Below are 15,549 nucleotides of genomic sequence, written 5' to 3'. Positions count from 1 at the left end.
CTTATTTAATAAATATTAATTACTCTCTTAAATCTATTTTTATTTTTGTTTTCTAAATTAAATTAATTTGTTCACTTAACTTTTTTACATATTTGAAAAAAAATGGCATTCTCGTTTCCTAAAATAAAAAAATTATATTATTTCTTTGTTTTAGCGGTCCGTCTTTCCTTGTCCATCAAGTTTATTCAAGTTGTCGAAAGTTTTAGGAGCATGTGAATTCCAATTGAAAACTTAATAGATTTTTTTTTCCATCGTCGGCGTCTTTAACTAATATCGTTTCTATGTTGATCTTTTCGATATAGAATCGTATCAGTCTGTCTTTCTCTTATTTGATGGATTTTCTGTTAATTTAGAGTCCTGAGTTGTGTTCCGTTGTGGTTGACCAATTTTAAAGGTTTCTCCTAAATTGGAAAAGGCTAGAATTCTCCTAGGTTGATTCTTGGAGGCATATTGATGCAAAACTTAGTCGACATTTGTGTGTTCTGCTATGCTCTTAAAACATGTTAATACTTATTCTTTCAATGCTCTTTTTGCTAATATTGTGAAATCATCCATGAAATCAAAACCTCCCACAACCACTTCAAAAGAATTTTAAAAAACACGAGATGATGTGAGTGTGTTTTACGGCAAAAATGATATCAGCTTTTTTTTCTTCTTAAATTGTAAAAATGCTAAATTATGATCTTTGTAAAAGAGAAAAGTGATTATTTTCTTCATAAGTGTTATCATTATAATCTCTAAATATATTAAAATAGTAAACAATTCTATAAATACTTTTTTTTAAGTATAAAAAATGAATTGAATAATGAAAAATACTTTTTTTAAGTATAAAAAATGAATTGAATAATGAAAAATAAACTAGTTGGAATATCGGTGCGTTCGCACGGATCTTGGTGTGTGACGCACATTTTTCAAACAAACATTAAAATGTAGGAAAATAAAAGATTTGTAGAATTGAATTAAGAAAAAAGTCTCATAAATAATAAAAATTAAATAAGAGAAATAAAAAAATGTTTATAAAGAATATACGGAGAACATGATTAAGAACTATAAGGAGAAACATACTGAAAGAAAAAAGACAACTACATACACTACATTAAGAAAGAAAAAAAAGACAGCTATCCCCTACTAAAGTTGCTAAATGCAGTCCAAGTTATGGAAGTTAATTTGATTGATTACACTATAACTTAACCTTCTAACATAAATATAATACAGTTCAGTAGTTGTTAACTTTTGAAGAGTGTAATGTAACATCTCAAAGTGTATTAATAAGATTACACAAAACTTAGCACAATGTCATATCAGAAAAATGCACACTTTTGTCATATTTGTAGAAATCAAATTAGATTTCAACCACGGCTCTAAAAACTTTCCCAGCAAGTGCAAATGACCACTCCACTATAGCCAGTGAAAATGCTTCAAAAAATAACAGGCACACCAGGCTTCAATTAAGAAAGACTTTCTATCTTCCGCGAACATATAGAGTAATCTGTGCTTGACTAAGATGTAGTGTATGGTTGTTAATAAGAAGGAAAAATTTTGTTTCTTCCATACCATGTAGCATCATCATCAAATATCTAACTGATCAAGATCAATCATGTTTGCGGCATTTCGTATCAGCTCCTTCCGAACATCCACCTAATATAAATTAAATAAAACATTCAGATTATGGCACTGGAATAATGACAAATAAGCTGACTTGTGATCATTAACTGTCTTGTGCGCATTACCCGAGCACCCATAAGGGATGAAAAAACAATATTTGCTTCAGCTGCATCCTCAGCCGTCAACTTGTTCAACAACTGCTGTTCTGGATCCATGGTTGTCTGCCATAGTTGCAAAGGCATCATCTCTCCCAGCCCTTGATTTATAAGACATACAACAGCATAATGTTATGTAAAGAATAATATAAACATTATCAAATATACAAGTCTACAAATAGTTCTACTGCGAGAAACATACAAACAAACTAACTATTTATCGTACCTTTGAACCTTTGCATGTTGTATGATGCATTAGAAAGGAATGAACTCTTGAGTTTTTTGAGATCGGCTTCATCATAAAAATAGTGCACTTATTTTTCCCTTACAACCTGACTATTTCAGTAAAAACACCAGGAAGTTAGCTAGACCACATCCAATATGATAAACACTCGGTGTAACAAAAATTCAAGACAAACCTTGTAAAGTGGCGGAACACTTCCAACATATATGTAACCTTCATCATTTTGATCTAATATTCTCAAGGGAACCAACTTGTTTTACTGTTCCATGTAGGAACTTATTTCACGCCTATGCCTTTATAATTACCTGATATCTATAGAAAAATGTCAGTAGCAGAGTACGGATGTGAGTACCATCTACATCAGTATCAGTTAAAATAATAATAATCTTATGATATGGAAGTGCATCCTTTTTAAAATACTCTCCCTGAACCAAAAAAACACATTTTGACTTAAATAATTAATAATAGAAGGATTGTATTTCAATTTCAATATAGTTGTTTTAGTTAGTATTTACACTAAATATAACCAATAACTTAGTTAACATGTTTTTAGATATTCAGAATGATTTTAACCTTCACTCCGAGACCGAGACCAAGGATTAAATTTTGGATCTCTTCATTTTTGTACATTGCCGCTTCACCCCTCTTTTCAATATTCAGAATCTTATCCCTCAATGGGAGAATGGACTGCAACATACACGATCTGATAAATACATAGACTCTTACAATTAACTGCTCCATGAGTCACTTAACAAAAAATACAAGCAATTATAAAAATGTGTGGAAAAGTTAAAGCCAAAACGAAATGTGAAAACTTCACTCACAAAGTAATTCTAAATTTCCTGCCACTGTGATGTAAAGGTAACAAATGGTAATTCTAGAAGTATCTCTCAGCTCATTTGACATGAAACAACTATGCTGGAAGACACCTCCTAGCTCTACACGATAACATGTGTGAAGTTTGCATAAACGTAGAGCACAGTTATACAAATGTAGATGAGATGAATAACTATTTTCGCATTAATCTAAATCAAAAAAAAGTGTCAGCACAACTTTAATTGAAATAAATTTCTTTCAAAAAAGCAAACACAAATCTGTAAAACAGAAGCATACCACAGTTTTCAGAATTTGATGATGAACAATCAGCGATTTTCCGGGGAAGAGATGAAGATCTCAATACACTCTTGGATATCACCAACTCCCTTGCTCTTTTAGCTGCCTAATAAGATAAATTTCAAGAGATAAATTTTTTGATTAAATTATATAAGAAAAAAAGCCTAATACTTATCAGGATCAATAGGATCTAAAAGTCACACTTGTAAATACCTTGAAAGCATTAAAAGCTTTAGAGACGACTGCATCAAGAATCGTGTTTAGGTGCTACTTTCATGCAACAAAGAAATGGAGGTAATATGAAATGAAGGGAAATAAATTGGATGGTGAAAACTGTAATAAGCACTCCAATATAGTAAAAGCAATACCTTTATTTGTCCTTCAAACTCAAACAACACATGTTAAGCCTTCTCTCACATGCTTTCCACTTAAAGAAATTTCCTTTTCCTGTTAATAACATAAGAAGATCTCCACTTAAAAGATATTAGAAGGATTGCACAAACTTCCAAGTGGAAGAATAAAAGAGAACCGTGTTTAGGTGCTACTTTGATATCATATCTAGCTCCAAATCACCTACTTATCAAATGTTGCTAAGCACAAATGTCTTGGCATCCTTCATGCCACCAATAATCTCGCTGATGCAAAAATACTGAAATCGATTATGCACATCAATTCTACAACTCCAACAAAAGAGTGAATAAAATATTGAGAGACATAATGTAGAGTTGATTAAGTGGATACATACCTTACATGTACCCTGAGAGATGATTTGAACAGTAACACCAAGTCATTGAAGAACACAAAATGCATGTACCTGAGAGATGATTTGATCAGTAACACCAAGTCATTGAAGAACACAAAATGCATGTACCTGAGAGATGATTTGAACAGTAACACCAAGTCATTGAAGAACACAAAATGCCTATAAGAGAACATTAATCAGTGGTTTTCTTATGTGACCAACTAAAATATTATGATGCTACGATAAGCAATTTAATCTAAAAATGAAGAATGTGAATTAAATTCAAATAAGAGAATAATACAAAACCTTCTCCAAAATTAACAGTGATTGCTGAACATTTCCGATGAGAGAGATGATGGATCTATTTTGTAGAAGATTCACCACAACAATTTTCTCTAGTTCTTCTTAAATTGTAAAAATGGTAAATTATGATCTTCAAATTTGTAAAAAAGAAAAGTGATTATTTTCTTCACAAGTGTTGTCATTATAATCTCTAAATATATTAAAATTGTAAACAATTCTATAAATACATTTTTTAAAAGTATAAAAACTGAATTGAGTAATGAAAAATAAATTTGAAAACTAAGATGATTTGCTACAAAATATACATTTTAAAATTAATATAACTATCTAAAATGAGACTTAAAAATGTCAAAATGACTAACGAAATACAAACTTACAAAAACATATCAATTGAATTTAAAATTCAAGATTATTATAATTACAACACCTCACATTCAACTGCAAACAATTGCAAAGATGAATCCCTCAACTTGAAATAGACTACAGTAAATAACAAAGCTTTCTTTCTAACTAAACCGTAGGAGATAGATGCCTTATTCTCTCATTCAAATTCAAGTGCTCTTGAGTTAAATAACTAATTTTTTACTATCCACCGAATAATATATATTTGTAATGCACTTATGTTTCTTTTCTCTTCAATAAAATTTAAGGATATAGAAAGAATGAATTGAAAAACAAAGATGCAGAGATGAGGGTCCTATTGCTTAGTTCAAAAATTTACAAACAAAAGTATTGTTGTTGCCATCTACTGCATAACTTAAGCAATAAGAATACAATAACTTGATTATCCATATTGCCATTTTGTAAACAACAAAAAACTAGCTATAAATGAAATATATAATCTTGTGAAATTCATAAATTACGAAGAAAAATCCAATATTTGTTCAGCATATGATCATTTGGCACAACTTCATCCCACTTTCCAGTACAAAATATAGCATAAGCATCCGCCGCATACCTGATCAAAAATATCACATTCAACATGTTATTCAAACCTCAACCGTAACGATAAAATCCACAGATAGTAAAAGAGAACATACTTGCCGACACTATGCAGTTCAGTTACATGAGTCCAACTATCGGACAAGTATTCACAAGAAAGGCGTTGCAGCATCGCCGACCTTTTCCCTTGAAGACCTAATGACTTTATTACCTCTTGTATCTCCTCTCTTGATACTCGCATACAAGACTCTGCGTTCGGACATAACTTGAAAAACTCGTCTAAAACTTTTTTAGTCTGCATTTCGCAAAACAAGCTTATCTCGTCTTAAAATACAAAAGCAGAAAAGTTACTAGCACGCTGCAGAAAAAATGTTTTAATAAAAATAAAAAAATTCCACACTTGAAATGTGACCGATCATTGAGACGTTGACACTCCCTCCATTAACATGAACATTGGACTAATTTGATAGGAAAAACATCACTGTATAAACAAAATTAAGTCATCAACAAGCTTCTAAAAGAAGCAACAGACCACCAAAAAACTATTAATCATAATCAACTCTCTTGTTAGCTGACTTTGCACAGGTTTCGATACGGTCAAAATGGTGAAATATTTCCAATAATTGTAAACAGGTCTCTATATCTAAAAACTGTTCTGAATATGTTAGGTATTTTTTAATAACTAATTTATAAATAATTTTGTTCCATGCTAGAAATTTCTCTATAGAACTACAGGAAGGTTGTGTTACGGACAAGTGCAACGATATGTGCCAATGCAATAAAACCTGTCCAAACAGAATACTGCATAACGGAGTTTGCATCAAATTGGTGGCCACTATTCTTCTCAAAAGGGTTTCTATGTTAACATTGGAGAGATTTAAGAAGAGATGGAAGTGCAAAACCGACGCGAAAGGTTTACATTTCTTTCAACATTAATAGAAGCAATAGTTCAGACAAAAATTAGCTTTCTAAACGGTTTATTAGGGTCTTTGAAACTTATTATCTTAGTTCAGACAAAAATTATTACTCATAATTTACCAAGCAAAAACCTAAGATAATAAGTTTCAAAGACCCTAATAAACCGTTTAGAAAGCCAAATCAACAAACAATAGCAGCAAGTCTTCTAAAGCAAATCAGAAAACAGAAAGATACAGCAGCAAAACATGGGCATAAAACATAAAGGAACGTACCTGCGCACCAGTAGTTCGGTTTAATAGCATACAAATAACCAACACTCTCCATGGATCATGAAAATGATCCTCCTGAATGAGATTCCAATGAGAACGTGGAGGAAGCCAATTGTTTTCCGCAGATTTTCTTTTGTAAGCCTCCTTATATCTCTCCGCCTTATGAAAAGGTTGAGTTTTCTTACCACGACTTTTGGATTTCATTTTAGGGGGAACAAGAGACGAACCCTCTTCAACTTTAGGTCCCTCTTGAAAGGAGTTAGATAGATCTCCAAGTATCGATTCAAACTTAATTTTAGCCTCTTTGACTTTAGCTCTATATTCCGAATCACCACCCTCTTCTAAATTTTCACTCTTCTTAACACACTTTCTTGAAATCGGCACACTCCTACCATGGTATACATATTGATTCAAAAAATCATTAATTTCCTTCATACAGTTTTCTTCAACTTGATACCCTCCTCTAGAGGAGTCAGAGACCTTTTGAAGTAACAAACTGCCCTTAATTATAATCTCTTCAACTTTAGCTAAATATTCATAGATCTTTGCCAAACAAGAAGAATCTTCGACTTTCAAATTTTCAATTACTCCAATTCCTTTACATTTCCTCTTCTTAACACACTCTCTGAAACCCGTCATGCTCTTCCTATTGTTCTTAACCTTTCTAGAAGAACAAGGAGACACTCTCTTTTGATAATCCAGTTCTAACTCTTCAACTTCCCAAAAATGTTCTAACAAGTTCCTGGAACGACAAGAATCACTCACTTTAGAATCATCGACTTTCACAAAATACTTCGACACCTTACTTGAAGTACAAGATTCGCTCACTTTAGACTCTCCAACTTCACCAAAATATTTCGACGTCCTCCTTGAAGGACAAGAATTACCCACTTCAGGCTCGCCAACTTCCCGAAAATACTTGGACACCTTCCTAGAAGGACAAGAATCGTCCTCTTTAGACTCTCCGACTTCCCGAAAATGTTTTGGCACCTTCCTTGAACAAGAATCACCCACTTTAGACTCTCCATCTTTCGCAAAATACTTGGACACCTTCCTTGAAGGACAAGAATCACCCACTTTAGACTCTCCATCTTTCACAAAATACTTGGACACCTTCCTTGAAGGACAAGAATCACCCACTTTAGACTCTCCATCTTTCACAAAATACTTGGACACCTTCCTTGAAGGACAAGAATCACCCACTTTAGACTCTCCATCTTTCACAAAATACTTGGACACCTTCCTTGAAGGACAAGAATCACCCACTTTAGACTCTCCATCTTTCACAAAATACTTGGACACCTTCCTTGAAGGACAAGAATCACCCACTTTAGACTCTCCAACTTCTCGAAAATGTTTCGATACCTTCCTAGAACTACAAGAATAAGGAGAACGATAAAAAGTGTTCCTTGTATTTCCCTTATATGGAAAATAAGGAGACAAAAACACCGTCTTCTTTGGATGCTCCCCTTCACTGCTTCCCTTATATGCAAACTCATTGAACAGATTATCCACATTCTTATTTTCCATTCACCTCAACCTAACTATCATCAAAATCAAATTACCAACAAATTAAAAAAGAAACAACAACAAGTATCATAAACCTAAGTATCATAAAAACGGAAGAAAAAAAAAAGCAAGTACAGAGATGTTGGGTTGCTTTTTACCTTGTACACAACAAATTCTTGATTTTTACCAATCGGTTTCTGATTCGCATCAAGATGTAATAATCAAGAAATTGAGAGAAGAAAGAATGGTTTGGTTAGGGTTTAATGCATTTTGCTGGAATCCCAAACGGTGAAAAAACTTTTATTTTACAAGCACATCATTTTATTTATCTTTTTATTTAAATCTGTAAAGTGAACACGGTTTCTTCACAAATTATTCATTTAAATATTTGTTTTTTTTTTAAATTAGATAAATCATCCTTACAATAAGAAAAATATAATTATTTTTTAAAATATTGTCATGTAAATATATTTATAATTTTTATTAAATATAATTAATATGAAAAAGCAAAAGAACCAGATTACTCGGGTTTTATGTTTTGGTACACCGACAAAGTTAAACAAAAAAATGGTGTGAAAATAATCTTAAACAAAGAGTCGAAGAATGATAGTGTAGATGTGAAAAGAGTGTGATCATTTCATTACCTTCAAATTTATATTGAAACAAGATATCTTCGAAGTTATTAGTTTTTACACACATGGATTGAGCTAGCATAACACAAGTAAAATTTTGAGAAGTTTTAAAAGATTTATTTTAGAATATAATTCAAAGGTGAGGATATTTGTTAGAAAGAGGCTTTGTTGGTATGAATGGAGGGTATGGTAAACACAAAGGATAAATTCATAAGTTTTCATCGTTTTTTTTTTTTGGTAAGCATGAGGGCCTAAGCCCGCAAAAGAAAGAAACTACAAAAACAATATGCTTCCGAGTAGCATGCCCCCAAAGGTCAGTCTCATACGAATCTCTAACTTGCAGAGGACAATCCTTAAACACTGTTAAATAAGTATCTAGAGTACATCCCAACTTAGCTAACGCGTCAGCACACCGATTTGCCTCCCTATAACAATGCAGAATATTAACCTTTGTGAGATATTGGATCGAACTCTAGTATGGTCGAAGGGTAGCTTCTTGGTTCGGCATGATTAAGCATGAAATCGAAGGTTATTCACATGCTTGTGTCGAAGATGCTAGGATCGTTAGCATGTTAAATTAGGTTTTAGTGTTTGAACCCTAATTTGTTAAGTTAGCTTGTTTATTAAGTCGACTTGTGTAATGGGCCTTGTGGAAAAAGCCCATTAGTTAGTATGTTAGGTTTTATTATAAATAGCATACTAGTCTCTCATCATTGCTAAGCTGCAAATCCTAATTTAGGGTGAGAGAGGTTATTTGTTATTCTTGTAAACTTGTAATCTTGTTTTAAAAGAAAGTAAAAGAATAGCAGTTATAACCAATTCTTGTGTTCTTCTTATCTTCCCTAATTCCTATTATATTTTGTTCTTGACATCGTTTTTCACAACAAATTGGTGTGGTGAGCGTGAAGAAGATGCCGTCAACAAAGTATGAGATTGAAAAGTTCACCGGAGTGAATGATTTCGGTCTGTGGCGCTTGAAGATGAAAGCCCTACTGGTTCAGCAGGGTTGTTTGGAAGCGTTGAAGGGAGAGGCAACCATGAATGTTGCATTAACGACAGTGGAGAAGACGACTATGATCAAGAAGGCACACAGCGCAATTTTGTTGAGCCTTGGTGATAAGGTTCTCAGACAGGTATCAAAGGAGACGACGGCATCAAGGTTATGGGCGAAACTTTAAAGTTTGTATATGACCAAATCGCTGGTAAATCGACTCTACCTGAAGCAGGCTTTGTATTCATTCAAGATGGTTGAAGACAAAGTGTTGGCTGAGCAGTTGGATATGTTCAACAAGCTGATTCTTGATCTTGAAAATATTGATGTAAAGATTGATGATGAAGATCAAGCGCTGTTACTATTGTGCGCTTTGTAACACCCCATATTTTCATTATTTGATTTAAATTGGAATTAAATTATTTATTTGAAATTATTTGGCATTTGATTGGATTTAATTGAAGAATTATGGAAAAGGAGGTTATTGGGCTTGATGTGGTGTTAGTAAAGAGGGGGTGCTATGCTAGTAGGCCTTTTACCAAATTAAAATCTATTTTTCACAAAAATAAGGAATTGAGGAAAAAAGGAATATAGATGTGGAAGAGGAGCAGAAGAGTAGAAGTGTTGATACGTGAAAGAGGAACAGAAGAGGAAGAGGGCTAATCAAGATCATAGGCTAAGGTAAGGGGGACTCTTCCGGTTAATATCTTTTATCGTATTATAGATAATAGGACTGATTTAGATGCATTGTTTGTGTCAATTGGTTATATGATGGATTGGGGTTTTGGGATGATTTTGAAGGGAATTGTATGATTTGATGAATTGTATGATTATATGATTGTTATGATGATTAAATGATCCTCTTTGTGTGTTATATTTGTGTTATAACGTGTATGTGGCTGATATGGTGGTGTTTGAGGTTCATGACATAACTTGGTTTGGGTTTTGGGGATTTTGGGGTAAATCCCGTAATGCTGTCAATTGCGATGGGAGCTCTGACTTTTGCCAGTTCGCGCCGCGAAGGTAGGTGCGCGCCGCGAAGGCGCAGTGATTTTCTCATTCCGCGCCGCGAACCTTTGTTTGCGCCGCGAAGGCGTGTTTTCTATTCGTTACGCGCTGCGGACTGTGTGTGGCGCCGCGTGCTGTAGCGATAATTATTTTCTTTGAAAAATGTAAAGATGTGTAACTTTCAAGCCGTAAGTCCGTTTTAGACGTTGTTCCTTAAATTGAATGCTCTACCATATGAAATAAATAAAACAACAATAACTTGATTTTATTTTGAAAAGTATCGTTTTCTCCAAATGTGGTTTATTCTGGTTTTGCATAGTTGATGAGGTGCAATGATTGTTGTTTGCATAATTGAATATGTGCAATGATGTGTACTGTGATAATGTGGTTGCTTCTGCTTGTTGTGCAAATGGGTGTTGTTCATGGTAAATATGGTTATCATGTGTTTTGATGAATGATGATGTAAATGCTCTGTTATTGTTGGGTTGATTTGTTGTACTTGGTACACGATTGTGAGAGGCGCTATTGTTGTTGCACTGTGTGGTGGTTTATGCATACAGGCACATTAATGAATTATTTACCTGTCATGATGTTGTGGTTGTAATTAGTGTTTGTTATATATATATTGTTGGTGTAAAATATGTATTTTATTATGGTTGAGAAATAGCATTAGCTGTGTGTGGCTATTTATTTTGTGGTGGTTGATGATTATGACATTTGGTTGTTTAATGTTGATGATGAGCATGTTATGGTTGATACATGCATTTCATAATCATCATGTGGCTGATCCTTGACGATGGTGGATCAGTGGTAGCTAATTCCCATTGTGTGGAATTAGTGAGTGGGTGTTGCCGTATCCTTGACGATGGTGGATCGGTGAGTTGGGTTATCCCAGATTTTGGTACCACATGCATATAGCTGCATTTCCATTAGGCTACTTGTATGATTATAACATGAATAGAATATTGTCCAATGTTATAATATGTGAGGATGGTGTAATTGTTATGATTTGTTTGGATGAATTATGGTGTTGTCTTTTGGTAATGTATTGTTTTTGTTGTTGTGTGTTGATGAGTACTTCCTGACAATCTGAATATAATGAAATTGGGTGAATAATGTGACTATGATGTGTTATTGTTTATGATTCGATAACATTTGTTAATTGTGAATGAGACTCACCCTTACTGTTGACATTTTCAGATTGAGGATAGCTGCTTTCGACTTGGTGAGGATTAGCTCATAAGTCAGTGTATTAGTGTAGCGTCAGCTGTCATGCTCTGATATTGTAACACTGGGGGAACGCTAGTTTAGAGTTTATGATAATACTCTATCGTGTTGTTATTGTAGTAATTCTGTGGGATACTGCATAGATGATGTTATGCTTATCCGAATGATGAATTTTCCACTGTGTTAACATGAGATGTTTATGTATTATGATGAATCGTTCCTTAGTGAAAGCATAACAATAAATTTATGGTAAATTTGTTTTAATTGGAATTGTGGCACCCTTGTTTTCATGTTTTACTCTGAATTATTTTATAAATTTCCGTGGGATTTAGAAGGGTGTTACACGCTTTGCCTCGATCACATGCTTACTTCAAAGAAACTCTCATGTATAGAAGGGAGTCCCTGACCTTTGAAGAAGTTCAATCAGCCCTATATTCAAAGGACCTGAACGAACGAAAGGAGCATAAACCTTCGGCTGTTGGCGAAGGTTTGGTCGTTAAAGGAAAACTCTCACGAAAGGATGGTAAGTTTGACAAGAAAAAGAGCAAAAGCCAGTCGAAGACTTAAAATGGTGAAGCATCTGGCATTCGATGCTATCATTGTAAGAAGGAGGGTCACACAAGAAAGGTGTGTCATGAACGCCTGAAAGATCATGGAGGTAAGGATAATGGCAATGCAGCCATTGTTCAAGATGATTTCGAATCATTTGATGTTCTTGTGGTTTCAAGCAGGGACTCGAGAAGAGAGTGGATTATGGATTCAGGTTGCACTTGGCACATGACTCCAAACAAAGACTTGTTCAAGGAATTATGTGATCAAGATGGTGGATCTGTAAGACCCGTAAAAGTATGTCACCGTAAATTTGAATTTGAGAATATTAAATAGTGTAATGCTATTTTATTTTATCAATTTTTTTATATATAATTTTCTATAAATAACACAGAGTTATTGAGACCATGTCGAAGTACTATCAAAACTCTATTAATATTAGCACCATGTTCTTGAAGTTTTAATTATCCATGCAAGATATTTTAATTGTGTCAAAATTTAAATATGAGTTTTATAGACTGGCCGGTTGAAGCGATTTGACACGGTGTGAAAAACTAGCAGGCGAAATATTTTGAGTTTTAACTTGTGTTAGGAGTAAATTAATGGTAAATTCATGTGTTAATATAAGTGATTTCTTCTCTAAACTAATGCAAATTGTGATAGATCCATAGATTTTTAGTGAGAATTGAACTGAAAAGGTTTAGTTCATGTGTAAAGCAAATCGAATCACTTGTGGGTATTATTGATGCAGGTTTAGAGTTGAACTGGAGCTTTAGGAAAACAGGAAGAGGAAAGAAAGCTGGAAGTCTCAAAGGCAAAACAAAAAGATGAAGTTTGACAAGGGCGCGCCGCGAGAGTTCTAGCCAGCGCCGCACCAAAGTTTCTGTTTTTGATCGCGCCGCGCGCATCCGTTGCCGCGCCGCGGCCTCGGCGTTACAAGCCCAAAACTTATAAATAGAAGCCCTAGCTTCCAAGTGAAAGAGAGATCTTTGGTGAGCGAAATTAGGAGAGCATTCTGAGTTTGCAGTCAAGAACAACAATTGAAGGCCAATTCTTTACCAATTGAAGAAATTCCATTGATGAAGATGAATCCCTCCATTAATTCTTGTGTGTTTTTCATGTCTATGGAGAGCTAAATTCCTCTTGTTGAGTTTAAGGTAGTAGTTAACCTATGAATATACAATACCATTGATTCTTTCCTATGAACAATTGTTTGAATTTTATTATCAATAAGAAACCTTGCTTTTAATTTACATCATTGTTGAATCCTTGATCGAAAGAGAGGATTTTTACTTTTGCCCTAGGTTACTATATTGATTCAATTGCAATTTGCAGAGATGGAATTGTGATTGGGTTTTCATAATTATCGTTCCTAATTACTATATCGTTATTGATATTTGGAGAGATCGAATCTCATACCGGTAAAAGTTATCTAATTTGGTTTGCAGACATGGAATCATATTTGAGGATAAGTGAAGATAATAGTTCAAATGATTGTTCAATTGTGAATTAATCCATAAGTTGTATAGGAATAGGTTGATGAACCCTAAAAGCTCAACATATTTCCTTAATCGTTAACAAATTCTCATTATTTGCATTCTTATTATTATTTAGATTTGACAATATTAGAATCATTAAACAAATCCAATTACCTTTTTCTCACTCAAAATAAACAACTATAGAACGGCAGTGATATTAACCAATCCCTGTGGATACGATATATTACCGAAAATATTTACCCACAAATACTTTCAACAACTTGTACCAGAATATTTTATTAATCTATGTTGCGCGTAGATCGCGTTGGTATTAACTTAATTAAATTGTGTATTTTAAAAGGTTGAAAGTGTGAACTGGATAGAAACCTCGTCGAGAGAGACAGATCGTTCTCATGTAGAGTAAGTTGAATGTGTTTAAAGCTTGCTAAGGTAAGGGCACTTTCTAACGATGTTATATATGATTGAATGCATATGTGCTGGTATGAATGATTGTGTGCCCGGTTGGGGTTGTGTGTTTCTGTTGTGATGCTAAACTTGAGAATGTGTTTCCATATGATTTGTTGAAAATATATGAATTGACTTGTGGTTATGATTACATGTGTGAAGGTTTTGTAAGTTCATATGATTTGTTGAATATATGAACTGACTATTGAGAAATATTATGATGCATTTGCATATATGTGCTCATGCATATCATAGTTGCGTGTATGTCGAGAGGACTGCACCGAGTGAGGACTCTAGAGGACGAGCTCACCTAATCCTGCGGGATTTTATTGAGTTGGTTTCTGTTGGGATCACTTCTAGTGAGGCAGTACCTCGGTGTCTGTTGGGATCACTTTTAGTGAGGCAGAACCTTTTTAGTAGGATGTGCCTACGACTCTCTGCGGAGAGGTAAAATTCCGGAATTCATGCATGTGAGGAACCCGGTTAGGGAGAATCACACCCATGTAGAGTCTGCATTAGGATATTGGTGCATTACTTTATTTGTTGAAATAAATATTGTGACTATTGTATATCATGTATTACTTGCATGTGTGTATTCTTTCGTATATGCTATTTTTAGATCGTGACCCTCTACTATTATTATTGAATGGGCTGAACGCCTCCAGGTTATTAAGAATCGTGATAATTAGGGTATTCAGGTGTCGTGAAGACTTGCAAGATGTGAATGTCTTTAGCGATTGAAAATGTAACACCCTTCTAAACCCCGCGGAAATTAAACAAATAAATCAAAGTAACATGCACAAGGGCGTCACAATTAATAAACAAAATAAAACGCATCGGTCATAAGTCATGCATTCACTGAAGGACATCTTAACATAACTCATAAATAAACTATCTCATGTTTTACACAGCGGAATGAATCATCAACTAGCATTATATCATCAATGCTTCAATTCTCAAATAAAATAAACAAAACAGAGTTAATGTCACGAACTTAAAACAACGTTCCCCAGTGTTACACCTATCAGAGCATGACCCGACGCTAACCGACACATTGACCCATGAGCTAAACCTCACCGAGTCGGAGCCGCTATCCTCAATCTGAAAAATATAATGTAAGGGTGAGTCTCATTCGCAATTAACAAATATTATTGCATTGTAAATAACAGTACATCAACAGTTATATTATTCACCCAACTCATCTATATCCAGATCATCCATCAACATACAAACACATACCACAAAAAACAATACAAGAGTATACATATAGTCATGTTATCAAATCCATGCAAATGAATGCAACTGACTCTATGCATGTGGTACCAACATCATCAATGGGAATCACCCACCGACTGATCTATCATCATCCAGATACGGCCCTGCCAGCACAAATTCCACA

General features: G+C 34.1%; 1 protein-coding gene and 1 long non-coding RNA gene across 5 annotated transcripts; both read right to left on the bottom strand.

Annotated features, from left to right (window-relative positions):
- Window positions 1–1,198: 1,198 nt before the first annotated feature.
- On the bottom strand, window positions 1,199–3,891 carry LOC131616861 (uncharacterized). 2 transcript variants are annotated; one of them, XR_009288267.1, is made up of 9 exons: window positions 3,863–3,891; window positions 3,695–3,766; window positions 3,486–3,564; window positions 3,331–3,384; window positions 2,578–3,223; window positions 2,180–2,316; window positions 1,987–2,096; window positions 1,731–1,861; window positions 1,199–1,638 (listed from the first exon to the last, which is right to left on the bottom strand). It is a non-coding gene; the product is annotated as an uncharacterized LOC131616861 (long non-coding RNA). The 2 variants fall into 2 exon arrangements; XR_009288266.1 differs by having other exon boundaries at window positions 2,180–3,223.
- Window positions 3,892–4,593: 702 nt separating this feature from the next.
- Window positions 4,594–8,097, bottom strand: LOC131616860 (uncharacterized). 3 transcript variants are annotated; one of them, XM_058888317.1, is made up of 4 exons: window positions 7,959–8,097; window positions 6,295–7,835; window positions 5,203–5,399; window positions 4,594–5,120 (listed from the first exon to the last, which is right to left on the bottom strand). In XM_058888317.1, exons 2-4 carry the CDS (start codon window positions 7,819–7,821, stop codon window positions 5,015–5,017), a joined length of 1,830 nt encoding a protein of 609 aa, XP_058744300.1. In that variant the 5' UTR covers window positions 7,822–7,835; window positions 7,959–8,097; the 3' UTR covers window positions 4,594–5,014. The 3 variants fall into 3 exon arrangements, with proteins under 3 accessions (XP_058744300.1, XP_058744301.1, XP_058744302.1); XM_058888318.1 differs by having other exon boundaries at window positions 6,295–7,831; window positions 7,959–8,087; XM_058888319.1 differs by lacking the exon at window positions 5,203–5,399.
- Window positions 8,098–15,549: the final 7,452 nt, after the last annotated feature.

Source organism: Vicia villosa, linkage group LG7 (genome assembly GCF_029867415.1).
Source record: "Vicia villosa cultivar HV-30 ecotype Madison, WI linkage group LG7, Vvil1.0, whole genome shotgun sequence".
In the NCBI taxonomy this organism is placed as follows: domain Eukaryota; kingdom Viridiplantae; phylum Streptophyta; class Magnoliopsida; order Fabales; family Fabaceae; genus Vicia; species Vicia villosa.
The sequence above is the reverse complement of the archived record's forward strand: the minus strand, read 5'-3'. Positions and strand labels throughout refer to the sequence as shown.